Source organism: Monopterus albus, unplaced genomic scaffold, assembly GCF_001952655.1.
Source record: "Monopterus albus unplaced genomic scaffold, M_albus_1.0 scaffold99.1, whole genome shotgun sequence".
NCBI classification, from domain to species: Eukaryota; Metazoa; Chordata; class Actinopteri; order Synbranchiformes; family Synbranchidae; genus Monopterus; species Monopterus albus.
In genome coordinates, this window is record NW_018127979.1 from 1,903,263 (window position 1) to 1,929,849 (window position 26,587).

General features: G+C 40.3%; 2 protein-coding genes across 6 annotated transcripts; one reads left to right on the forward strand and one right to left on the reverse strand.

Moving 5' to 3' along the window:
* Positions 1 to 64: 64 nt before the first annotated feature.
* Positions 65 to 26,559, reverse strand: cmss1 (cms1 ribosomal small subunit homolog). Of its 5 annotated transcripts, none has more exons than XM_020609500.1 (11): positions 26,315 to 26,559; positions 16,547 to 16,622; positions 3,594 to 3,727; positions 2,372 to 2,443; positions 2,113 to 2,245; positions 1,955 to 2,014; positions 1,749 to 1,851; positions 1,594 to 1,654; positions 1,420 to 1,507; positions 1,243 to 1,331; positions 65 to 382 (listed from the first exon to the last, which is right to left on the reverse strand). In XM_020609500.1, the coding sequence occupies exons 1-11, from the start codon at positions 26,342 to 26,344 to the stop codon at positions 299 to 301; spliced, it is 930 nt and encodes a 309-aa protein (XP_020465156.1). In that variant the 5' UTR covers positions 26,345 to 26,559; the 3' UTR covers positions 65 to 298. The 5 variants fall into 5 exon arrangements, with proteins under 5 accessions (XP_020465156.1, XP_020465155.1, XP_020465157.1 ...); XM_020609499.1 differs by having other exon boundaries at positions 2,113 to 2,248; positions 26,315 to 26,556; XM_020609501.1 differs by lacking the exon at positions 26,315 to 26,559 and adding an exon at positions 26,075 to 26,283 and having other exon boundaries at positions 2,113 to 2,248.
* Positions 18,323 to 22,916, forward strand: LOC109965462 (filamin A-interacting protein 1-like). Its single transcript, XM_020609496.1, has 2 exons — positions 18,323 to 18,463; positions 19,950 to 22,916. The coding sequence occupies exon 2, from the start codon at positions 20,215 to 20,217 to the stop codon at positions 22,450 to 22,452; it is 2,238 nt and encodes a 745-aa protein (XP_020465152.1). The 5' UTR covers positions 18,323 to 18,463; positions 19,950 to 20,214; the 3' UTR covers positions 22,453 to 22,916.
* Positions 26,560 to 26,587: the final 28 nt, after the last annotated feature.

The following is a 26,587-nucleotide window of genomic DNA, read 5'->3' on the forward strand; positions in this document are numbered from 1 at the left end:
GACCGCACATTCTCAGCAGGAGGGACTTTCCAAGGTCAGAGTAAACACACGGAAGGATGCCGGATTCAGTCTGAGTCTGTTTATTCAATCCATCAATCTATGGGTCATGGTGTTGGACTACAAGAGTGAACAAACAGCACCACTCGTTTGACAAGGAAAATAAAAGCACAGGTTTCATACGAACACAAAAGGGAAAACAAACAGGATGAGGCCCCTCGGCACTGATGCCAACAACATCAGTGTGTGGTTTTAAACATCAAGTCCTCATGCAAATCAGAATCAAGTTTACAACATGCAGTTAAAAAAGTCCAATTTTGATTTTGTTTTCTCTGCAGCCCTTCAGGATACCAATCTCTAGCAGCTTCATCAGGTCCAGTTTGACCTGAAAGACACAGACATATAGTATGTTTAACATGAAGTTACTACTAATCCCCCCCAAACCTAAAGCTCCATTCTGCAAGTCTTAAGGCAAAATATTTTTGTCTACTGTGGTTTTTCCACAAGAAAATTCAATTATATCTACTCATTTTCTCTAATTAAATCATCCAGAATCTAGAAATAGATCTTAATTTTAAAGTTTAAACTGTTAGACGCAAGATGTCTCTCACTAAATAAATAACCTGTAGTCACCCAATAATATATATAACCCATAGTCAGTGCATGTGCACCGGATGGTTTCCTCATTACTCCTCTTGCATATTGGACCATAACTGACTTCCAAACTACTTGCAGTATAACAAGATATACAGTTTATCTAACAATTGTTTTCACCATCAATTATTTATTTGATCACACTTTCCTATAGCACAAGGCGACATCTTCCCACTGCTTAGTTTGTCCGACCATCAACCCAAAACCCCCAGATATCAAGTTTACTATCACACAGAACAAAGAAAAGTGGCAAATCCTCACAATTCCAAAGCTGGATTTAGGAAAGATTTGGTTTGATTATCAAAAAAAAAAAAAGATAGCTACTGATTCAGTTTCTGTCAGTCAACTAATTAATCAGTTAATCACTTCAGTTTGACCTCAGGTGCCTTCAGTAGACGATGTGAAACAAACTGAGTACACAGCACATCATTCTGCACAGTAAATGTCAATGAAGTAACAGAAATAAAAACACTTATAAAAACACGTTTTAGGCACAGGATGACTTTAAATATCTTTAAATTCTACCAAATACAGAATAAAGTTATGCAGTGTGATTAGTCAAAACAAGTCCAGCAGGGGGCAGCAGCTCACCTCAGGAATGTCAACCATCCTTCTGAGCTTCTGGTCCCTCCAGTTCCAGTCCAGAACCAGGTATCTCAATGCCTGCAAGTTCAAACCCTCTAGGACGAAGTATCAAAGTTTCCACAGATTAGGAAGGCTTTAAAAACTTGAAGGTCAAAACAGTGGGACCACTGTGTTCACACCTACCTTTCTCAAGAAGAGCATGGATCCTGCCAGGTGTCCCCACTCCAATGTGTGTGACACCTTTCTGCAGCAGCTTCACCTGTTCCTCTATCTGTACCGTCAAAAAGCACACAAAGTAAAACTAGTCACTGCACACAATCCACATGGTTCATAATGAGCAACTATCACCACTAATACCTTGATATGTTTTGCAAAAAGCTTCACTGCTTTGGCTTCACCCTTGAAGGTGGTCAGCTGCCTGGGAATAATAAAAAACAAACAGCACTGGTGTAAATTTAATTAAGAAGGTGTGATGTATGAGATTCAACAAACATCACTGGTGTGTCACATACTTGATGAGCTCGATGGCACGGAGAGCGGAGCTACAGATGATGAGCAGAACCACCGAACTCTTCTCTGTGTGCTGCTTTTGAATCTTTGCCCATTTGGGACAAACTATGAGCAACAGGAAAAAGAAGAGACAAAAGAGTCACTTCTGTGTTTAGAAGTAACAGGTGATAAAAGATTAATCCAAACAAAGTTCAAAAATAGCTCTCACTTTGTTTGAGATAAGAGGAGAGGCTGTGTGTCAAGTCATTACTGGACAGGAAGCAGGAGCCTGGAAGACGCAGGTGGGCAGACAATGATCTTGGTCAATCAACAGATCAGCAGATATTGACTGAACCCTCCAGTTAAAGGGGACTTGCCCTGGCTCACCCTGCAATTCGAGCTCCTCCTGCTCTATCACAGAGCGCTTGTCTGAAAAGTACTGTGTAACCAGGTTCTGCAGGTCAACTGGAGAGCCTGGCTTTGGCTCGGAGGTGGCTAAAACATCTGTAATCGTCTTCTTCTTCTGGAATACAAAATATATTGATGTAATATTCACACACAAAGCCCATTGACTGCCAGTGTCTTGAACAAGAGTCTTGCAACAATTGTTGATGGCCTTTGCAACAGCAGGTGTCGCCACACTCACCTTCCTCTTCTTCTTGGGATTAGTTGACTCTTCAGCCTCAGCCTCTTTCTTTTGAGGAACTACACACAATTTCTATGAAAACAGTAGATACAGAACACAAAACAGGCAAAGTACTTATACAAGATTAATACAGAAGGCATTTTTTGAATGAATTTTAAATTATGAATTCAATCAAGACATGAATCCTGAATAACTGGATCAAAGTACTGTTCCATAGATGACCTATATAGGAAGTATTTCACATCTCTTTAGTCATTTAACATATCATATTATTAATCCATCAAGACACCACTCCAAATGTTTTGCAACAAAAACAAGTCCAGTGCATGACAACTTATTATTTCACTGCTGAACTTTTTCACACTCTTAATTTGCCAAATTTTCTGATCTTTATTCTATTTAACAGCATAACACCCAGACAATGTCACTAGTGGTTGGACAAAAACGTTTCTAAACAAACGCACTGTTGGCATACCACAGAACTGTTTTACAAACCTGTATTAATTACATTACCCATCAATCATTACCCAATCTGTTATGGATTATGGGGATGTTCTGAATTAACATGCTACTGGTTCCACCTTGAAGGTATTAGATTCTATCTACCATTTTGCTATTAGATTTATTACTGGAGAAAATTATAACACGCATCATTGCATTCTTTATAATAAAGCTGATTGGCCCTCCTTGTGTGACAGACATCAGAAACATTGGTACATATTTATTTACAAGGCCATCAGTGGAAAACTGCTGTCTTATATTTCATCCCTTCTGCATTGGCATAATGGCCCTTGAACTCACTCTTGTAATTATTTGACACTTCAGGTACCTAGGGCCAGAACTGAGTCAGGAAAGACTGCATTTGCTGTCAATGCTGCAGTCTCACTCAATAATTTGGAACATCAGTTAAAAATAAGAGCACACACACACACCTCTCTGTAATTTCAAGATAATTCTCAACAAACATTTTCTTCTTGTCATTGCTTTTATTGATGCTTTTTTGTTTTTTCATATATATGTATAGCATATATGTTCAACCTACCCTCTATAAATATTTGTTTAAATCTCAAAAAGATAATTGTTTTACTAAATATGACCTAATATGAATGTTCAACAATGGCACCAGCTTCCACTGCAGCGCCTGTTGTGGAGAACACATCAACAAACAATGAAAACCTGTTGTAGAAGCAGCTGTGACAGAAACTACATAACATTAAAATACCTGTGCATTCTTTTTCTTGGTTTTAACTGCTTTCTCTGTTGTTATCCTCTTCCTCTTCTCCGGTCTTGTCTTTGTGTTTGCTTTTGCTCTCGGTTGTTTCTGTTGTTCCACTTCCTCCTCCACCTCAGACGTATCTGGAAAAAACAAAGGGAGAGGTTTTGCTACTAATAAAAATGCCAAACCACCATTCTATCTCAGAAATAGACAAACATCTTAAGACTTACAGGCCCACGGAGTTAGAATCTGTTTCCGTAGTTTGGGCTCTGAATCAGAGCTTTGGCATTTGTACATCATGTCTCAAACTGTTTCTCCGATGCACATTTCAGTCACCACAACAGCAGAAACACAACTATTACCTGAAATAATAGCAATGCAGCAGACCTCAAACCAAGCATCTGGTTATATTTAGCTGCCCTGTTGTAACTGCTTGTCAGTGCATACTTCTTGTCTTCAGCTATGAGGTCACACTTTGGTATATATGAATGCTTGTTTGAAATACTACAGCTTTAAAAACAGATGTCAGAATGAACTTTGTAATGAATCTGCAGGTTTTATTGCAGTGTCCTTCCTACAGTAGATGTGCACTCTTAAAATGCTGGTATTTTACCTTATAGTCCTTCCTTTGGGACCTTCAATAGCAGACAGGCTGAAATTTTCTCTAAATTCACCACAAGCATCCATAAGAGCCAGAGTTTGAACGTGGCGATGTCTAACTGGAACATCTATCTGACTTAAGAGAAAAACACTTGTGTAGCTCCATGGATCAATATTTCAAGCATGTCACACTTTTTGCCAAATCCATATCAGGAGCATCAAAACAGACAGTAATACCATAACTGCTAATGAAAATCAAGTGTAGTGACATCAGTGTTGGGGTGTGAGGCCAAAGAAAAGTACAGCAACACTTTTCAGGGTTGGCAGTTACATCCAGTATTATGAATTAATAATAATACAATCAATTCAGCTCATTAAAAAGCTATAAATTTGTATTGACTTTTACTTGTTACTACACATTAGGCTAAACAAACAAGTCTAATGGTAGGGTAACCACGCATTAACACTTGCAAGTTTTCCTATTCTGCTGACTCAAACCAATGACCTTTTTGAAGTTATTAAGCCAGAGAGAGCAGTGCACAGCAGCTCTCTGTGATTGCCCACAGTGGGCTGCTCCTCCAGGACAAGAGCACTCCCAAAAGGCCACCACACACTGACTAACACCTGACTCCAGATTTTGTGACTTATTCTCTAATCTTACATCTCACAATCCATTCATCCAATCTTTATTATCACACCCTCCCCACTGTTGTGTTTTCTTCCTTGAGGCCATGACAGTCAAGGATGATACAAAAGAAAAGAATCTGAAAGATGGATGCTCTCTCTGTTTCCCTCAGAGGTCTTTTTCTTTCTGTCATTCCATAGACACACCCATTTTCCATTTCATCCCTCACTCCAGGACCTTCAGCCTTATTTGTTACAGTCATCCATCCAGGTTTACACTCCTTCGGCTGAAATACCAGCCCTAATATTGATGGGCCAAGCCAACCACACACCACTCTCGCTTTCCCCTGCTCTTCACCCCTGTCTTACTGTCACTCTTGACTGTTGGAAGAAAAGGATGCACAGGTGCCACAGACCAAAGACAAAAGGACAGAAGAAAGACAAGACAGTGCCCTGCACCAGGTAGGTGGTTTTCCCCCTGTAACTGAGCACCGATATTGGCCATTTATATCTGGATTGTTTTGTTTCCTGATTAAAAAGGTGCTTGAGAACAGCATGCTACTAATCTGTAAGTACTGAAGCATAAAAAAAAAAGTACCCAATCAGTAAATATTTTTCAATAATTGTTCCTAAGTTGTATAAATAGCTTAATTTAGTTTTGATCACCAAGGTCAAATGTTTAACTTGCAAGAACAAATCTTACAATTAGCTTTGCTCACTAATGTGCACCGTCTACAGGCACAATTTATGTGATTAAATTGACAACACAAAATGCAATCACCTAATGTTGCCACGCTGTGTTCAATGAGCTGTGAAATACATCAAGCCTAAGACATTAACCAAACCCTCAGATGACTAGAAGGTAGTGACAGAGCAGCCAGGCTGATATTAGGCTTAAAACACATTTCTGATCTCACCAATGCCACAAACACCATGCAAACACACTGGTCAAGGAACCACTGAGCAACATTGGTGATAAGGTGCTGATTAAGCACATACTGTATTTGCTTTGCTATAGTTAAGGAGCAGGGTTTAGCTACTGAGTAAATACTCATGTAACACAAGTACTATTTCAATAAGTAATTTCCAGTGCGTGACTACAGTTTAAGCAACTTGCTTGAGGTTAGATTGCTTGGCAAATGTAAAAATTCTAGTAATCTAAAACAAAGCACTAAATAGTAGTATTCATGACTATCAGGGACTCTACCTTCTTGGTTCAAGAATGGCTAACGAAAAAAACCAACAGGAATGAAATTATGGTAAATGAACAGTGGCTGTCATAAAGATGACAGAGACTAATTCACTGCTTACCAGACAGTCCACAATGTTGGCTAAAGGGAGCAGATGTTGATCTACAGTATGAGAAAGTCAATGCTTCGAGTGTCCACTAACCCTTACTCCCAACATCCTCCTTGCCACTGTCGCTCCAGATGGTGGAGACTGGATAGGAGGAAAAGTGCAAGCTTTCAGACTATGATCCTACAGCTCAGATAACCATAGATCAATAAAACATGGAAGGAAAAGGGGCTGCCTGGTCATTGTTAATGGCTGATCAATAGAAGTGACTGGTTTTAATGGAAAATGGACAACAGTGACTGGATACAATGAGAATCGACTGACTGGTTCCAGGAAACAGTTGGCTGTTTCACATTCAGACAGGCCACTCAAACTTTGTTGCTAGTTTTTACCAGTGATGTGCTCACTTTTACAAACTGGCGCCATGCCTACACAGCTGCTTAAAACTGTTGGGCATGACTTCAGAAAAGCTCTTAATCACGGCGTCAGTCTGTTCTATTAGTCTGATTAAAGATACCACTTTGGCCTGTACCCAGGGATAACACAAAGCAGTTACACCTTTTATCCTCCTGCAACCTCAGCATGTCCCATTACACACAGGCACCCAGACCCCCCGAGATACTGGGTGACCTTTTCTTGTTATATTGGCGCTTCTATAATAATATGATACTTTCAGTGAAACACAGTGCTTGTTTCAACAATCAATAACTCATCTCATGACATGCACTACTGCCTGACCTTGGGAGTGGTGGAGAGTGGGTGTAGCAGTTACTGGTTTTGGAGGCCTGTACTTTCCTTTCTAAAGCTACAATTTGAGCATGTGTTATTATTAAATCAGTGGGTAGTTTAGACTGCACACTCAAAATTTGCAAGCAGGCTATAATGGAATCGTGGTCTCTAGCTGTTTCACCCATGAATACAAAGTAATTTCTAGCAATAATTTGTTGCCCCGTTGGTTGTTGCAACACTAATCCAAGGACTTAATAGTGAAACCTTTTAAACAGTCAAACTGAAGACAAACTCAGATGTGATGAAATCTGGATAAGTATGAATCAACTGCGCGTCCTGCACACTCGTTATATGGTTTGTTATATCACAGAAAGAAACAGCTAAACACATACACACACACACAAAATCAGATGTTTAACATTTATTCACATGGAAGAGGTGATCAACAGTAAGCAGGCTTTGGTTCTGAGCCAGGCAGTTTTAGTGGACACAATTTCACCTACGCAAAGCCAAGTTTGATGTTTAAGGACAGTGCAGACTCTGGTCACTATCTATTTCACCGTCAACTGTTTTATTTGACTGCAAGTCTTGGCTATATAGTAAAAAGGGATCTCAAATGTGTGTATCTCTATCCAAAGTTTGCTGGATATGTAATGTGTGCGAGCATTATGTCTAAGCTGATACTCATGTCTATTACAGTTGGTGTCCGATTTATTAAACCATTTCTGATCTATGACCTCTAATGTTTGGCTCTGAAGAAGTCAGTCTCCTAAGTGTGATCAGTTATTTAAAAAACAAACAAACAAAAATCCTTAAAGTGCATTGTGTCAGTGGCAGCCTTTGATTCCTAGTCTGTTGATCGACTGGTATAATCCTCCAGTTTATACTGGGACACTGACATCCATGTGTTTGAGTCAAGCCAATCCTGTCTGGCTGAGTGTGATGAGATCTCCTGATGATGTTGCACTGGAGCTGCTAACCAAGATACAAAGTTATGTAAATAACCCAAAGCAGTTAAGCTTTCACAAAGACCAAACAAGAAAGCCATTTTCTATTCTTGATGACACAATGCAAATTAATGTGGGTATTGATATTTGCTAAAACTAATTTAGGCTGATAAACTCTAGTTTAAACAGTTAGGCTTTTGGTGCTATGGGTCTGCCATTAACATTAGAGCTCTATTCCTTTCTTGTGCTCTCCTAAATCGCTCACTGGCAGGTTTCACATTGATATTAGTAACTCTGCTCTTGACCTCCTTATCAATCTCCAGTGCAAGACTGATGAAATACACATGGAAGCTAGTGTAGCACGGTTTAAATGTGCTTGCGTGAAACATGCATGTCTGTGTACAAGCACACGAGCCGTAGTACACAAAGTCACTGGTAAATGAGCAACCTTTCTGCCAAAAATGTCTTGCTGAACAAAATGACTCAGAGAGGATCCAGTTTACATCAGAGCACAACAATGTAGAATGTATTTCTTTGCACCACTGACCACCAAATGGTTGTTGCTTTGCTTTCCACTACTATGGTTACTATTTGACTACATAATTACTATTATGTAGCAAAGATCATCTACAAGAATTAAGCCATACAAGCAAATAACCAAATACAGAGATTTGGACAGAAGCTCATCTAAACAAATTAAATAACCATGATAAAACTGTAGTATTATATGATTTAGGGATGAACCAGTCTGACTTTTCTCTCCCAGTTCAGATTCTAAACTTTCCACAAAGTCAAAACTGAGTAAAGATGGCAAATCTGCTCTAAACTATGGTAAATTCCCTGAAATTGAAAATTCAACATTCAATAAGTGAACACTTTAAACACAGCAGAGTGTCACTTTGGAGGATGATCATAGCACTTGTAGAATTGGTGGATGATTGTGAGCTATTGCTTTTTGCCTTTAAGTCATGAGTGTATAGAGCATTTAGTGGTATGTGCAACCTAACCACACTCATAATCACAAAATACAACAGCAGCAATTCTAGTGACAAGAAAAATTCATATTCAACATTACCCGTGCGCTGTAAGCTGGCCTGCTAGCTCTGTAATTTTTCCGTTATAACACTCTAATTAATAATCCTGCAGTACTGTGCTTCTGCCAAAACATACATCAGCCATACAGAATGTGAATTACAGAGTGCTGTGCCAACTTGACCCTGGAAAGTGCAGGCCAAAGAGGACTCCGGGGCACACACTGAGCCAGCCTCCCATGACAGGTGAATATAAAGTGGATATGAGCTGTCTGTTGAGAATGAATAGCTACAGCAGGGGTCTTAAACTTAAATTACCTGGAGGACACAGACCAGGTTGTTTGCTCCAAGAGGGAAAGGAAATCTCAGGAAAAATAACATTGCATCAAGCACCCCAAACTATAAATTTTAACCACTGAATACACTCAGAAGCTGAACAATGCTTCTTCACCTCTCCTCTATCTCCCTGCTTAATAAAGTATGAGGCATTTTGGAGTCTCTCAGAACTTCTTAAGACACGCTGTCCAACCATGTCAGACCTCCCCAATCCTATGTAGGACAGATGAGGGAGAAGGTTTCTGACACTATCCAACCATTTGACATGCAGTTCAGGAGTAGACACAGACAGTATCCGACTCTTAAAAACATTGCTCCATAGTGGTCAATGTAGCACCTTTAAATGGGCTGATTACACTGCTGGTTTGACCGTGAAGGAAGAGGCATAACCATTGCCATGACCATTTTTCAGCGTGTGAAAAAGTGTTAATGGTTCATTGTGAAGGCAGCTGGTGCCCTTTTGAGTAAACAGGAGGATGCACGCAGGCAAGTTGCCCTGGGTGATGTTCAGATAAATAAACAGAGGTAGCCAGCCACATGTGCAGCAGCCAACCTGCCTGCCAGCGGACAGTCCTCTGTGGGGCTACCCTGGCAGCCATTATTAAGTTCGAATATGGCCCTGAGCCACAACTCAAAAGGTATTTTCACATGCCTGGCATTCTGCAAGAGTGTGCTCAGACATCAGTATGCATGCGCTTGTCTAGACACTGTGAGCACACCAAACAAAGAACAAAGTCTGAGTCATGTCCTCACTGTGTGCGTGTGAGAGAGAAAGAACTGAGAGGTAGTCAGACGCCATCGCCATCAGTCAATTAAAGCCCAAGGGCAAGGAAACGGCAGCACGTGTCTTGGCTTGACTGCTCACATTAACAGGACCCTTGGATGGGCAGGGAAAAGAAATATATACACACACTCAAGTCCAAGAAAATCAGACCCCAGGCCACCACAGAATATATGTGCCAAACATCACCAACTCGCACACTCTACAGTATGTCTTAATGTGTGCCAACCCTGAGCTAAACCCATTTAAACTGAGCAGTGAAGGTCCCATTTACTTTCAAACCCTCAGCCATTTCCTTTTGTAGAATCTGGGCCTCTAGACAAAGGATAGCAAATGAATAAAACATATAATCAGACTGAGTTCATGTAGTGAATATACTAGGTAGTAGTGCTGTAGTTTTCTGAATGTGATTCCTGAATAGTTAAAAAAAAAACTAAACAAATGAAAATCCCTCTCCAAATGTATTAAGAGCATCCATGATCCTTTCATGTCACTGTGTGTAAGTGCTGCAAAGGAACACAGGGACAGCCCAAACAGCTACATCGATCTTCCTAAATGACATTGAGTATCAAAAGGAAAGGAGGGAGTCTGAGAATGTCCCACTTTTTATTTCCACACAGAGGCCAAGAAAAAGATAGCTCCAACACAGACTAATGCAACACTGTCAGAAGGACCTGATATCTGAGGGATGTTAAGCTAAAGGGATAGCTTTCCATTTTGTCTGTTTTTCTTGCACAATGCTTATCCTTCATGTACCAATGTTCATCTTGTTTAGAGATTTTCGTGGTTGCTCTCGGGCTTTGTTGACAACAAGCAGATGTTGCCAGTCTGTGTGTATGTGTATTTGTGAAAGAGAAGGTAAGTCGGGGAAAGAGAGTGCAAGAGAAAGGGTCTCACTGCTTTTCTGTTCAGGAAGAGAATTTCTAACAAGCACCAATTAAAAGCTCTGAGGAGGTCTTAAAACAGCTACCCCCCCAAAAAAAACCACTACTTTTTAAAATATTTCACCGAAATATTTTTTTAATTTCTGCAAGACAGGAAACCATAACGTCATTTAGTTACTTATCTAATGAAATTTGACCAAGAACCAGGGAACAACAGGCGCTCCCAGCCTCTGTGAGAGCTTAAACTAGAGAAGCAGAGCTGAAGAGCAAAGAGATGACATCATCTTTTACTAATATGAACCTGCTTGCCTTCTCTCTGTAAATATGGATTGCAAACATCAAGTCAGAGAACGCAGGCAAGCTAATACTGTTTGGCTGACATGATTTGCTTCAAAAACTCACATATATTGGACACGTGCATACCTCTGGTCCCTTATTAAAGCTACACAATTACCACTTTTACTGTAAAGACACGACCCTGTCTAACCTCTTTGATCACAGGCCCACCTTTCACTTTGACCTCATGTTCAGCAGCCACCTTCAAATCACTTCTCATTCTCCAGTTCCTCCCCAAAAACCCCTTTTCTCAAAGCAGCTAAATTGTTTCTTGAAATAAAGGTGCTCCACAGAACCACGACCCAGAGTGGCTTTTCCGCCCCACCCCAGCTTTCAAAATCACCATGCAGAGGCACAGGATGCAAGACAAGAGGGACAGATGGGAAGGCAGATGCACAAGAAAAGACCTGTCTCATGATGACCTGTTGTTTCTGCTCAGCATTCTAGAGGGAGAATTACAGGTAGGATGATTTCCTTCCATACACATTCATTCTGTATTTGAATCTAGCTCTTATGAAACTCCAATGTGACATAAATTGCACAAAGTTTCAGCAATCACCATAATATATTTAAGGTAAACCAACTATTCTATTGCAATGTTTGTCACTAGGCCAGAGAGGAGGTGATTGCTGTGTTAAAGTCAGAGAAAACAGATTCGGCTCTACTGGGGACCCACTATGGTTTGAGTGGACTGGTGAATGTGCTCCGTGCCCTGCAGAGAGACTCCCTCCGGGCCCAGCAGGACCACCTGCAGGATGTCTATGAGGAACCAATGGCTGCGGTACCAGCAGCCAATGCTAAGCAACCAGACACCATATGGAGCGGATAATCAAATTTAATGAGATGAATGCATTAGTCTGACAAAAGAGCATCTATTACTGCTGCATCATTGCACACATTTGTTATTTTGCACTACAGGTGTTACATGTACTGATCCATTGCTTGACAATTTGTCACCTAAAACAAGGTTTTATCTTATTTTGTACTAACCTACAGACCTTTTGTAAGGGCTATTTCTTAAGCAGAATGTAATTCCAATGAAACGGTTACCCTAAGCAACCAGGACCTTGTTTCAAAGAAATACCATCTATGCCAATTTTATTGAGGTGGAGGTTTTAAATTTTCTCTATAGTGACACCTGATGTCCAGTAGCAACACTACACAGAAGAGTAAGCTTGGCCTTGGGCTGGTACAGTAATTCTGTAATAACTTCACTTGCCACATATACAGAGAAACCCTTCCACTAAGGTACCCTACCATCTTCCTAACATCCCATTTTGCTTTCCCTTTTCACCACTTCAGCTCAAAGACCTGGTGGTGGCCCAGAAGCACTCATCCAAACGAATGCTGGAGCAGTTTCTAGAGTTGTCCTGTTCTCAAAGCAACACCCTACACAGTCTAGAAGTGCAAGAGAGGAACCTCAGGGCTTTTATCCATAAGAGCAACTGCCTCAACACTCTGCTGGAGCAGGACAGAGAGAGGTTGGTGCACCAAAACCTAAAGGCTATTATGAATGCCTAGGAAAGGACAGCATTGATATTTCATAGCTCCCACTAAACTGGTAGCCTGAGTTGAAGCTAGATGCCCATGACTTCCAGAATCACTCTTGTTGTAAAAGATTTAAGATTTACAGCGAGTGCAGAAGAGGCTAAAGGATTAAAGTATTTCAGCACACTGGTACAAGCCAGATCAGAGCTCTGTGATGTATACTTGTGCAGGCTGAGATTCTTTAAGTGTATGTAATGGCTGAGTGAGAGAGCAATAGCATTGTTGGCTGCTGCGTTTCTATCAGACGGTGCATGTGACCTCAAGGAGTTGCTCCACTCAGACACAGTCCATTACATTCTGGACCTGGTCAGACTATGCGGCCAGCCTGGCTACGTTCATTCTCCCTTGTAAACACATAAACATACACTCACATGCAATTACATGTACAGTCTAAATTGGCACCCTTCAGCAATACCACACAGCACAGGATGAAGCATCTTCTAAACTAAGTAAATGGGCTGAGGGTTTGCTGGTGGGTAGAAAGAGTCCTTTCTCAAACAAAGAGCACATTTAGATGTTCCCTAGGGGTATAGCTAGCTCGAACACGAAGGTCGTTAGCGGTTCTCCCATGCAATTAGACGCCCACAACAGGAATGGTTTGTCAAAGTTCCTGGATGTCTCGGCTCATGTACCACCAGAGTCCGCTCTGTAATCTAGCTGTGTAGAGACTGGACCAACACTGGGCTTCCAGCCTTGGGAGGAGACTAGTTGTCTGCATCTGTGTGCCAAAGTAACAAACGCTTTACTGATCCACCACAGGCACACACGCAATTAAAGACCAAAAATAGTCTTGCCTGTGGAGTGTTTAAGTTTACTATGACTCTGACTATTCAGATACAATGTGGACACACAAAACATGAGCATAAAAGTTTTGTGGTTCATCTCAGCTTAATGATGATTAATACACGAGTAGACAGCATGTCTGTGGTGCGGCGTGAACCCTGTGTGGCCCGTACATTCCGGGCAGCTTGAGCCCAGAGGATTTTCATCTCTCTGCATGACCTCTCCTCACCAACTATTTTGACAATTGGTAAATTGTTTCACTTTGTTTTCAAGCAAAAATTCCAAACGTTACCTAGTATTTGCTTCTAAACTTAAAGTTTTTTTCTTCTTGTTTTATATTAAAATGAATATCCTTAGTTTTAGGACTGTTGGCCAGCAAAGTCAATAAAATTGAAGGTGTCAGTTTAAGCTAAGAAAAAAAAAAGTGGATGGGTGTGCGTGATGGGGTGGGGGGTATTCTGACATGTTATGGATCAAATGATTACTCAGGAAAGTGATCTGCAGAATAACAGATGATGAAAATAATTGTTAGTCTATTGCAGCCCTACTCTCTACCTTAATATAACTGACCTCAACTTCACTGCACAGTCAATCAACACAGTAATGCTCCCTTGGTTTTTTTTTTAGACCCTCTTCATGAGCTTGGTGCAAATAGTTGAGTCAATTCTTGCACTTATCCACAGGAGGAACATGGTGATACCCCTGTCCCTTTGATTTTGCTCAACATCCTGTTCTTCTTACATCTTGGTCTGCAGTAGCCTAAATATTCAACTGAAAATCTTCAACTCCTACTCCAAATCCTCTCGAACTATCTTACAATCTCCCTCATCGTTTCATTTCAAAGCACATGCTCTCAGTCAAGAGACCCACTCAGCCTGGCTTAAAAACAGCCCTGCTCTCTTTTTCATTTCCCTAAACAAGTAGCTCTACAAGGTGCCATGTGCAGAACAGATGACCTCTTTTAACTGTGAACCGTACAGTAAATTCCAGTCAAGACACATAATCTCTTTATGCCATAGTATGATCCCTGTTGCGTGTCAAACGATGATTACATCTGCACATCACAATGCGGCAATCTGGTTTTTCCAACCCCAGCTATCTGAACATCCAGTACTCTTGTGTGTTCCCGTCACTGGACTGACAGCATCTCAGCATTAACCGTACACACATGTTCAACACACGAAAGACATCCATGCTCTCATCGCAAACACTTCAAAGAATCAACCCTACACCCGCAAACCACTCTTAAAATCATCAGTTAGTGCTAGAGATGAATGAAAGAAATGCTACAAAAACAGTCCTGTGAGGTTGTACTTGATCTAAAAGCTAAACTGACATGCTGACATGCCACAATGCTAACATACTGATCCAAAGTAGATAAAATGTTTCACTATAGCTGAATCCCAGTTCCCTTATTTTATCATTCCTCTGTCCTTCATCCTCACTTGACCTGGAAGTTGTTCCAGTCCACCATGATGAAGGATCAAGTAAAGGACATCTCATGTCTGTTAAAACATGTTTCCTCAGTTCCTCTCTCCTTGCAGTTTCTCTTTGCACCTTGTCCACACATCGTACATGAGCAGGAATAAGATGCAAGGAAAAGACATAGGTGAGGAAAACATGGATGCAATTAGGGGAATTGGGATTCACCTTATCTTCACCGTCTTAGTTTATTGTGTTAGCATGCTAACATTAGCCAATTATCACTTGTTCACTTGAGCCTGATGGAATGTCCTTAATCTCAAGTCATCAACCAAAAGCAATGGACAAATTTAAACTGAACTGATGATGGCGCTAGATGAAAAGTCAAGAGATCCAAGTTACTGCAAGTCAGTGTGATTCACTCTCCGAGTACCATGAATGTCTGTACAGGACTTAATGGCCATTGACATAATTGTGGTTGAGACATCTCACTAAACTGTCAATCTGCTGGCGGTGCTAGAGGAAGAGTGTGCTGTTCATCAGTCAGTATGGTTTCTCTTCTGGTGACCATGAATGTCTATACAAAGGTTAATGCCAATCCATAAAATAATTGCTCAGAAAATTCAGTTTGGATTAAAGTGGTTGGCACTGACAACAAATTTTTCAAACAGTCAATTTAAAAAAGGCTCTCTCGTATGGTTAGATGTGGTGGAGGAAAACTTTGCAGATTTTGCTCAAAGAAAAAGAACCAAGTAAACTTAGCTGTCCCATGTCAGAAACCCACAGCTGTTCTGTCCATCCTTCACACTCAAACATATTAATCAACTGCCTGCTTAGCCAATAAAGTGTCAGAAGATCATCTCCATATATTATCATAAGATTCTGGCAGTGCATGACTTCAGAACACAACCGCTGTGGTAACAGCAGGCTGCTGGACCCATTTATTAGCTATACTGAGCATATGAGGTCAGTTTAGTCGTCCTTCAATTTTAATAAATGTACTGATAAATACAGTGAAGTAAGACAGGACAGACAGCTTGATCCACTGCTTTTCCTCCTGCATCCTCAATATGCCTTTTCTACAGCCCAGAGTTAGGTTCAGCTCAAGGATTTGTCAGAGGCAGCAGTTAAGAAAAACTCAGTTACTTCAAATTATAGCCTGGGTTGAAAATAGGAACTATGACAACAGAGGACAGAGTGCACCTCTCATGTAAGAGGAACATTTCATCAGCAAAGTTTGAAGGATTTCTTGGAAATGTCTTTATGGGATTGCATGATGCTTGTCCACAATTACAAGTGATACAGATACCAGCCCCTTCTCTAAGGAAAAGAAGACTTCAGGAACTCTGATTGGGGAACTGCAAGGAACAGGGAGGATCCTCTCAACACTCTCTCTAGACAGATGGACAGTTAGTGGGGTGTTGACTAGGAATGTTCAATCATGTTTCTTATGTTATTTACCAGAATCACAGATATTCTTGGATGTTTTCCTATTACAGTCTGCATACGGTTCTATAGTATTTTGTATATAGCATCACTCTTGATCTGCTGCAGTAGGAGGTTTCAGACGGAATTCAAACTCTCTTTTCATCTCCAACATAAACAAATAATAAATACTTAATAGAGTTAAAGAGCAGTTCACCTTCAACAGCAGCACTTCTGGTTGACAGGACAGACAGCTTGATCCACTGCTTGCACTTCTGGTTGAACTGCAAAACCTAGCTGAAAACAAAAAAGTGCAATGCAACTCTTCCTGGTCCTTTTTCACTTCAGCATTATTTGTTGGACCTACAATCCACTCACTCAAAGTGCTGCGCATTTCTAGCATTTTAAGGGAGTAAAATATGCTTTATATAGCCAATACGAATCCATCAAAACAGGCCTGGATTGGTTTGAACCAAATCATATGAAACAATTTCAGACAGCATCGGTTTTGCCTCACTGACATTTTAGCAATTCACTGGAAATGAGGTGCTTATTTTCTGTATTTTGATGTTTCACACTAAAATTCCACAAAGGAAAAAACAAACAATTTAAAATTATAAGAAACTAGGTCTCCAAATAGCAGGCGATAACACTTCAGCAACTTAATTGCCATTACACACCAAAACCAATTCAAGGTAAAATGTTATCAACCCACAGTAATCTCCGACTTCGAAATAAGCAGCCAACACTGTGCGGAATCAGTTACTGGAAGTGATAAGAGAATGGCAATAAGAAGCAGACAGTAGTATAAAGGCTTTTGACCATATATTTCTAAAAAGTCAAGTTAAGTGGGCCTTTTAGTCTGTTTTTCAAATTCTTGTGTGATGATAACAAGACCCAGAGGAAACAGTTCTCTTTTAATTGGGACTAGATGGGTTTGCATGACAGGAAGAAAAACCACCAGCAGAATATTTCCCAGTGAAAGCTGGAACTAGAAGCCAGAGTGCTAGTACTGCTCCCTGAGGGGAACATGTGTCACACCTATACATTTGTTTTTCTCCTGCAGATAAGGTAGTACCATTATCTAGAAAGCCAAAATATTTATTTTTCCATTAGGGTTTTTGTCATTTTTGTTGTGACAGATGAAACTAGCAGAATAAAGACAGAATAATCTGTTGTCTCTCTCTGCTCCACTGAGCACACAGATTTGACTGCAGTAATGCCACAAAAGAACACAGGGATTCAGAAGAAATTGATGATGGTAAGATAAAGATAAATACTGCAGTAAAAGAGCAAATTTACAGTTCAAATAATAAAAAAAAATGTAATGGTTAAAACTAAAATGACAGAAAGAGAATAAGATAGAGGGGTGGGTAATAGAGAGAAAGAAACATATGGATGTAATTAAGGGACAATAAACTGATGATGTCATCTCCCAGGCAGGTTATCAGGCTCCAGGCAAAACAGCTAACAACTCACAAAACATGTCTCCTCTTAAAACATATGAGAACACCACACACAAACAAGTAACACAGTTTGCATGCTTCTAGATGAACTACAGCTCCTACGACTTGCTAAGTTAGGTTTTATAGCAGTGTGCAGCATGATTAACATGTTTGCACAGGCTAATCCTGCAAACTTCAAGTGTTAGGGTTCCGAGTTTGAACTGTGATTGAAGCTTTAGTTTCCTTCGCTCACACACACACACACACACATTCTGTACTTCCCATTAGCCTCTTTGGCATGGTTACACAATGACCTCATGTGGAATGGGCTGAACTCCAGTGAAAGCACACACACACACACACACAAACAAACACACACACACTCACACACACCCACACACACACACACACACACACACACACACACACACACACACACACACACACACTCACACACACACACACACACAGCAGTAGAGCCTGTACAGTCCCATATAAGGATTTGCTGATGATGTAATGGGCGCCACTGACTTAGAGCGAGACTCAGTGTGCAGAGCACTTCTCATAATGTTTGGTTTTCCGGATGGAATGTCCACATCACTGGGATCTCCGGGAAAGGGAGAGGTGAAAGAGTAGAGGCAATTTATTCCCTGACAAGTTAAAGGACAGAGGCCAACAACACAGAACAGGTAGGAACAATTGAAAAACTTATGAACTTCTAAATGTGCATTTAGAAACATTTCACTAAGAAAAAAAAAAAACTTTACAAAGTAACCGCTGGACAGTTCTCCATTAATTACATAAAATGTCTTACAATGCCAAGTTGCTATCAAATAACCAGAGTATTTCAAACGGGTATCAAAGACGTGTATTTAAAAGAGATTAAATTAAGCCTCACTCTGAAACATTTTCACCTAAATCCTATAGTCTCCCATTTCTAACCTAACTCTTTGCAATTCTTTGCTTTTTAAAACCTAACTATCAAGACAATATTCACAACTAAAGTGTGACCGCACACAACAAATCCTGAAATTAAGTAGTGTAGCCTATTAATGTGCAGTATGCATTTGAGCAATATATCATCAGTTTGCAGACCTGCCAACTGTTCCATTCAAAACATCACATCTTTGCTAATTTAATCCACTGACACTTGTACATTTTACTATAGATGTAGGCTGACGTGCATCTTATCAAAGGCACATAAGTGTTAAATATTAAGATTTCTAGACCTTGTTCACTTAAAAACATGCAGTCAAAATTAGCTACCCGACATATCTTATCCACAAATCAAATAAACTCTCTGCATATTACTTCGATTAAAACAAAGCCCATGGGAACATTTTCAACAAGGACATTTAAGAAAGCATGCATCTACATTGTGAAATGACAAACATGATACGTAGACTGAACATAAATGCAAGTAGACCTAAATATTGGCACTCTGGGTAACTCTAGTATACAAAATCTGCAGCAAACAGTTCTCAAACAAAAGAAAAGAAAAAAATGCAGTGGCAAGCCTCTCCAGCAATAGCACGACACAAATGTGTACAGTGTGTAATCAATGCATTTGGACATTGCTGGTATGCATCTGAGGGAAAGTGAAGAGTCACAGCACTTGGTAGATGCAGCCAGCATGTCCTTACTTATCGAACAAGAGGAAATACTGTCTTTTTGCTGGAAACGGGGCAGCGTTCAAGGTGCACAGAAGGAGGCTGATTGGGTGCAGTGTTGAGGGTACTCGAGGGTAGAGAAACTTCTTAATTAACAAACATTCCCTGCCAAGGGACCATCTGCCGTGCTAGTCAGAACATCATACAGAACTCATGCTACCTAGAGAGAAGTGCAGAACAACAAGGAAATACATGGACATAGCTACATGACTTACGGTTTGCAGGTAGGTACACAAACGAGGTCTACACACAGATGTGCAAAAGCGAAAAGCATTCCTGGCTTCTGTAAAAATTTGAGTAGGGACAAAATCGTGATTTAAATTCTTCTGAAAATAAATGTTTATGATAGAAATGCACAACTTAAAAAAAAAGTGTGGTTAAAGTTGTGGCCAAGCAGTTACAGATGAACAACACAAAGGGTCCTTAAAGATGAAATACAGATAAACTGCACAATAAAATGAGGCCACAGCATTTTGTTTGACACCTTTTTTGTTTCTTTTTACAGACTCAAGCTTCTAATTGCAAAGGAGAGAGAATACCAGGATATAAAGGAGGAGAAAAATGAAAGAGAAGTATCAGCTCTAAAAGAGGAGCTGACCAAGCTCAAGGCTTTTGCAGTACTGGTTGTAAAGGAGCAGCAGTGTCTGAGTGAGCTGCTGGAGGAACAGAGGCATCGTGTCAAAAAACTGACCACCATCATTGACCACATTAAGGAGGAGGAGGTGGAGCACCACAGCCAAGTTTCCATCTTCAACCAAAGCCAGAACACCATGACAGCCCCAAGCCTGCTGTCAGAGGTGGAGGTACTGAGGAAAAGGGTGGTGGAAATGGAAGGGAAGGACGAGGAGCTGATACGCATGGGGGACCAGTGCCGACAGCTTGACCACAGACTAGAGAGGGAGACCAGCTACTGCCGTAGCCTGAAGGTTGAGGTGGATAAACTCCATGGGAGGATCAGCGAATTGGACAGGTTGGAGGAGGCTTTAGGCAAGAGCAAACAGGATTGTAGTATTCTGAAGGGCAGCTTGGAAAGAGAGAGAGAGGTTAACAAGATGATGTTGGTTGAGCTTGACACTTTGAAGGTTAGAGTGAGAGAGCTAGAGGCTGCTGAAGGTCAACTGGAAAAAAGTGACGCAACAGTTAGACAGGACCTGGCCAAGCTCAGGTCACTGACTGTAGCTTTGGTGGAGGACAGAAAGACCATGGCTGAGAGGCTCCGGCAGGCCGAGGAAAAACTCAAGAAGAAGGAGGGCAAAAGAAATGAGCAAAGTAATTTGGCAACAATGACAGAAAGACTTAGAGAGGAGAGGCAGCAAGTACTAAGGTCTCAAGCAGATTTAGAGGAAAGGATTAAGGGCATAGCAAAAGAAAAAGACGGGCTCCAAAACAGACTAAAAGCAGAGGAGGGGAGGAACGGAGAGCTACAGAGTAAAATAACCATGATGAAGAAAAGGTTGCAGGTCTTGGAAAACAGGAAAGAAAAAGAGGAAAAGTACACAAATAGCTCTATTCCAAATAACGCTAACCATCACTGCCAAACAGAGGACAACAAAGTCAAAGAACTGACCCACGAACTAGATAATCTACAAAAGAGACTCCAGGACAAGGAGGTGTTGGAAGGAGAACTGCTGAAGGTAGAAGAAGATTATGAATCCCTAGATAAAAGGTTTAAGAATGAACAGAGGAGGTCCCAGGCTCTAACAGAGGAGTTAGAAGTGGCAAAGAGGGAACTTTCCAGGTACGAGCAAGCAGAGAAACAGGAGCACAGCCAGGAACACCTTCTCCTTTGCCATCTTCAGAAGGAGCAGGTTAAATCCAGACTCTTAGCCAGAGAAGTAGATGCCCTGAAGGAGAAACTGAAGAACCTGATGGGGACGGAGGAATCCATCAGCAGAGTGCAGACGGATCACTCTTCGCTGCAGAGGAAACTGACCCAACAAGAAGCCAGGAACAGAGAGCTGGCTAGAGAAATGAAAGACCTGAGTAGTGAGTTAGACAGATTTAGACAAATCAAGAGTCTGACAACTGCTTCTAACAGATCACAGTTTTCAGACCATCATCAGACCACTAAAGAGGTACAAACTGAACCAGTAGACAGTCTGCTTGGTGACTATACCGAGCACATTCAGAAAGTAGATTATGGAAATGATGATGAGAGCTCAAACCACAATGCAGAAGTCATAAACAAAAGAAGCTCCCTTGTCAGCAACCTTAACAGCTTAAACAGTACAAATAACAACATAAGCCAATACAACAGCCAATCAGGCAAGGACATAGAAATGCACCAAACTAATAATGGCGAGGTGATGATGTTAACACACACACCAGGGCAGCCTTTGCACATCAAGGTAACACCACACCATACACTCAACACAGCAACACTTGAGATTAGCAGCCCCACTGGAGACACATCCACATCCTACACCAGCAAAGCTGTCATCCCAACAAGTGGAGCTTCACCTAAACAGAGAATTACCATCATCCAGAACACAGGTCTGTCTGCAGTTAAGACTCCACCTTCAAGCCCTGACCGCATCATCTCCTCACTTAACGGAACACCCATCACTAGAGTATTAAGTCCAAATTCATCACGGTCTGTGACACCTGACCACAGCTCCCCCGTTCAGATTGTAACAGTAAGGACCTGTTCTCCAGAGCCAGTAGAACCTGCAAGTCAGGCCGTCTACAGCAAGACTCCAGAGCAGCCGAACAGCTGGCAACATCAGAAGTCCAACAGCACTGACTCAAGTCCCAGTATCATCACCACAGAGGATAACAAGATCCATATCCATCTTGGGAGCCCATATATCCAGTCTCTGAACAGTATGACCCACAGAATCCCACAGCCTGTTGGACCATACTACCTCCGACATGAGCAAAAGACTCAAATACTTGCCAACGGCTATCATGTAAAAGGTGTTGGCAAAATTACAAGCAGCATTACTATATCCCCTGCTACCTCTTCAGCCTCAAACTCAAATATCACTGTAAGTGGCCTCTGTGATTAGGTAAAAACATAGACATATAATCTGAGCATACGGTTTTTGTGTTCTCAGTCGCATTCCTATCTACCCAAACTAAAACATACTTCTTCTAACAAGAGCCCAGAATTAGTTGTATTTGGTGTTACTTTTGTGTAGATTCTACCACACTCAGGAAAAATTGGTGTGTTGTCCTGGTAGTATTGTCTGATAACTGTAAATTAAAAATCACTTTACTCAGCAAGAAAACAAGTACAATTCTCCTTTAAACATTGCATACATGTGAAATCTCGAGTTAATTAGCCTGCACCTGGTTGAATAATCACGAATGAAGCAAACTGAGTTCTTGTATTTGGTATCATCATATGAACACTGTGGTTTTTGTTGTACATGAGCCTTTGTAAAATCTGCTGGATCTAATTTACGTGTCCCCAGAATTACTGATATTAAAAACCTTTCATTGACTATTTGATATATCTAGTCCATGTACGAGACCCAAGTCAGATATCATCACAAACAAATGTGTAATATACTTCTCATAATTTGTTTCATTAATGTTTTTTCTTTTCATTAAAAGTGCTATGTGATGTTTTTATGTACCGACGTGTGTAGTTTTTATTTATTCAACATGAACCTTTCACAAGGATTTCCAATCAACAGGTTGCTTTCCAGCTTAAATGCAAAATTGTTCAAATCAGGAAAGACAGTACATACAATGGCAAAACCCTGGTTTGATGTTATTTTAACCTGCTGGGCTAACTCCACAATGTACAACACAACAAACCAAGCACTTCTGAAACTATACTGGTGAACTCTTATTAGCCAAAATTTTACAATTTATTGAAGGGAGAAAGCTAAGAATTATTGGGATAGAAAAGGCTGAAGTGTTTGCCAAGTTTGATTCAAAAGCTGAGTCATATACCATCTGAACCGCAGCATAATTCCTCACAACTGTGTGTGCAAGTATGAGACCTTCAAATATGCACTGGAAAACTCAGCTCATGTTATTTTGATGCCATAATAAAACCCGGAAGACCTACAGTGGTGTGGCTGTTTTCTGGTGACTGGACTCCTAAAAGCCTTTACTATACTGAGAAAAATAAACTTAAATTCGAATTAAAATCCTTTTACAAATTTTGCATAAATCCATTAATACAAAAAGGTTCAAGAGAAATAAATAATCTGTATATAGACAGATCAGTCAATACCTTTTTAATAAATTGTAGACTACCCTAAACCCTAATCAAAGCATTTACATCTTTAAATCAGCAGGTCACCACCACAAAATATTTGGTTACATAGTGTGGTAGAAATAAATGGTCCAATACACCATCTGGCTGGTAAATAGCTTTAATAAATTATATCTAGCTGTCGAAATTGTGATGGATTGTCCCCTAAATAGGAATCTAGCTGCAGATAACATAAAGCCTCCTGTGGAAGGAAAGGCTGGCAGAGAGCCGACATAGCAGGTACATGATGACAAATGTGGAGGAAAATTAACAGTCCTGACATTATGGGCTGGCATTGTGGAAGCCACATGAGGTATCTGATGACAGTTTGGAGCAGACTGTAGAGGAGGAAGCTCTCATGAGAATCTTTGTCATTAGTGTGAGCATGCCATAAAAGTTATAATGCTTCTCACAAATCTCTGCTTCATTCTTAAGACTTCAAAGTCAATCTTATGCTTCATCTAACAGACTTCAGCTCTCCTTTTCCATCTTGTCAGTTTTCAGTCACCCTCATTGCCTTTTCTGTCAAGCATTTTTGTGATACAAATGCGAGTAAGGATGGGATGTCAGATAGAATAAAGGGGTCAAACTTGAAGAATTAAAAACAGCTGCACACAACTCTAAGCATAAAATGTACATTCATTCTTATATGTAATCTCATAATGGTTTAAGTCTAACATGTTGTAACTGCATAAATAGATAAATAATACATAGCAAAATGTCCAGCATACCCACAAAGAACTCAGTATGGATGTCTGTTCCTTTCAAATATATTTTTACAAAAGGGAAAAAACTAAATTAACTAGAGTGCATTAATTATATTTGTCTTCATCTGTCTAATGGCATTTTCCATAATGTTGGAAAACCTGTGCTAAGCCACACATCAGCAATGAACATTCACAGGATCATGGTTCATCACACTAAAAGCTTGCCATACCAGGCATGAAAAAAAGCAATGTTCCTCTTTTATGACACTTTTACACCTTTACACACAAAAAACTAAAAGAACGAAAATGCTTCACCAAAAGAAAATAAATAACTGCAGGAATGAACATCCTGTGAACACTGTCTACCAGACAGTTATGGATCTTTTCTCTAATCAGCCTGGTCCAGGAAGGCTTCCTGACACCAAAGGATATAGCACTAACAGAAGAAGCAACAGAACTGTCAATATAGGGCAGAAAAATGGAAAACCTCCCATGGGGCACACATGGAACAAAATAACTTGTGAAAATATGAAAGAATAAGCATATGAATGAATTGTGAATTTTATGCAGGTCATGTCTAAACAGTTCCGGAGGGGTCCTCAATAAAAACTGGAACAGGCACTAATGTGACACAGCAAGTCAAAAAGTAGTGAAAAATGTATCCACAACATTAAATCGTATTACAAATGACTTGTTTTTTCTATAAAAAGAAAATTAGGCAAGCCACCAACCAAGACTCTGTCAATTTAATGCTGCTGCTTACAAAGGTAAACAGCTCATCAGCCATTTATTAACAGGATGTGCACAAAACAAACAGTAACTTATTTTAAACACCACTACAAACTGAGATCTTGTCAGGCACAATAAAATGTTCAAAAGTGGAGTTTTACTGAAAAACATTTACAGTCATATGCAAATGTTTGGGCATTTGTGTAATGCAACAAACAGATATAAAAAAAATGAGCATGTCCTCAAATGTTCATGGATAGTTAAGTGGAAAAATTTAACATTAATTGTGGCAAAAGCTGAGCACCCTACAAAGCCCAAGTTAGCATGGGACCAGCATAGAGTAAATTCATAATTAATCATATTCCTTTTATGTGTGGGTCTGTATCAATTTTCTCTTCATAAAATGCATATATGGGCTGAGCTATCTTAAGTGTGTATTGTCTGTGCATATAGGCTAGGTGCCTGTGTGCTTATGTAAGTGAGTAGCAGAGAAAATAAAGGGGAGAGTGAAAGAATATGTATGAACAAGCTAAACATAAATGATTCGTTTTAATACCTCGTAAACATATACGTTATCTCACTATGCTCGGCAACGTCAACATTTTGCTGTCAGCGCAGCAATAGCAGGTCAGTGATATTTAGAATACATGACTGCCCTCTATTGGTATGCAAAGTGCATGAAACTATGTAAGGAATACCTGCAGAAACTTTCAGTGTTGATGCAGTGAGATTATGAATGTATTACGATTCAGGCGCAGCAAAATGAACATAGAACATGTGTAAAAAGGACCGAACGTTAGCCGTTATGTTCAACGGAAGGTTGAAGGCAGGTTAGAGTAACGTTAACGTTACCATAATTATCATCTATAATAGCTCAAACACAAAACACACACGTGTTTGCATCTGCTCGTAACATGTCCTAAAACCAACCCAAACGTTCCCCGTCCTTACAAAAAGAGGTAAGTAACCTATAGGTAACGTTACCCTGTGTCGTAATATTGTCGCCATGGTTATGGTATGCTAACAGTTCACAGAATGTAGCAAAAGTTTACAGCAACTCACTGCTTATTGCTACTAGCTAACACTAGCCTACAGTTAGCTATAGCCAACCGACATTTATCGCGACAGCTACAGCCTAACGTTAAAGATCAATTTAAGAAGATATTTCAAAACCTCCCGCACTATAAGATTTAGAAACACAAGAATATCGGGGTAGCAAAATACCTGATTTATGCACGTGTTGCCACCACTCATCACCCAAGTCGTCTCCCATTTTCTTTCAGCCCTAGTCCGTCCAATCCAAATCTACCGCTGAGACAACATGCTAGGGGTGTGTTCAACAGCCGCACGTTGAAAACATGCAGTCTACTGTTTAAAACGTCAACGAGCAACCGCCAAACCCAACCCAGAAGAGTCTTGTTGTTTCCATAGGTTTTAACACTATGGAAAAGTCAAATCGTTGTGGGACTGCGTTATACATAACTTAAAATATCTACC

What these genes read in the sequence shown, in the direction of transcription:
- LOC109965462 (XM_020609496.1), top strand. Translation starts at nt 20,215, where the DNA reads ATGACAGCCCCAAGCCTGCTGTCAGAGGTGGAGGTACTGAGGAAAAGG.
- cmss1 (XM_020609499.1), bottom strand. Translation starts at nt 26,344, where the DNA reads ATGAGTGGTGGCAACACGTGCATAAATCAG. An exon ending in TTTTTGCAAAACATATCAAG is followed by an intron (nt 1,508 to 1,593) that starts GTATTAGTGGTG and finishes TTGACGGTACAG; the next exon opens with ATAGAGGAACAGGTGAAGCT. An exon ending in CCATGCTCTTCTTGAGAAAG is followed by an intron (nt 1,332 to 1,419) that starts GTAGGTGTGAAC and finishes ACTTCGTCCTAG; the next exon opens with AGGGTTTGAACTTGCAGGCA.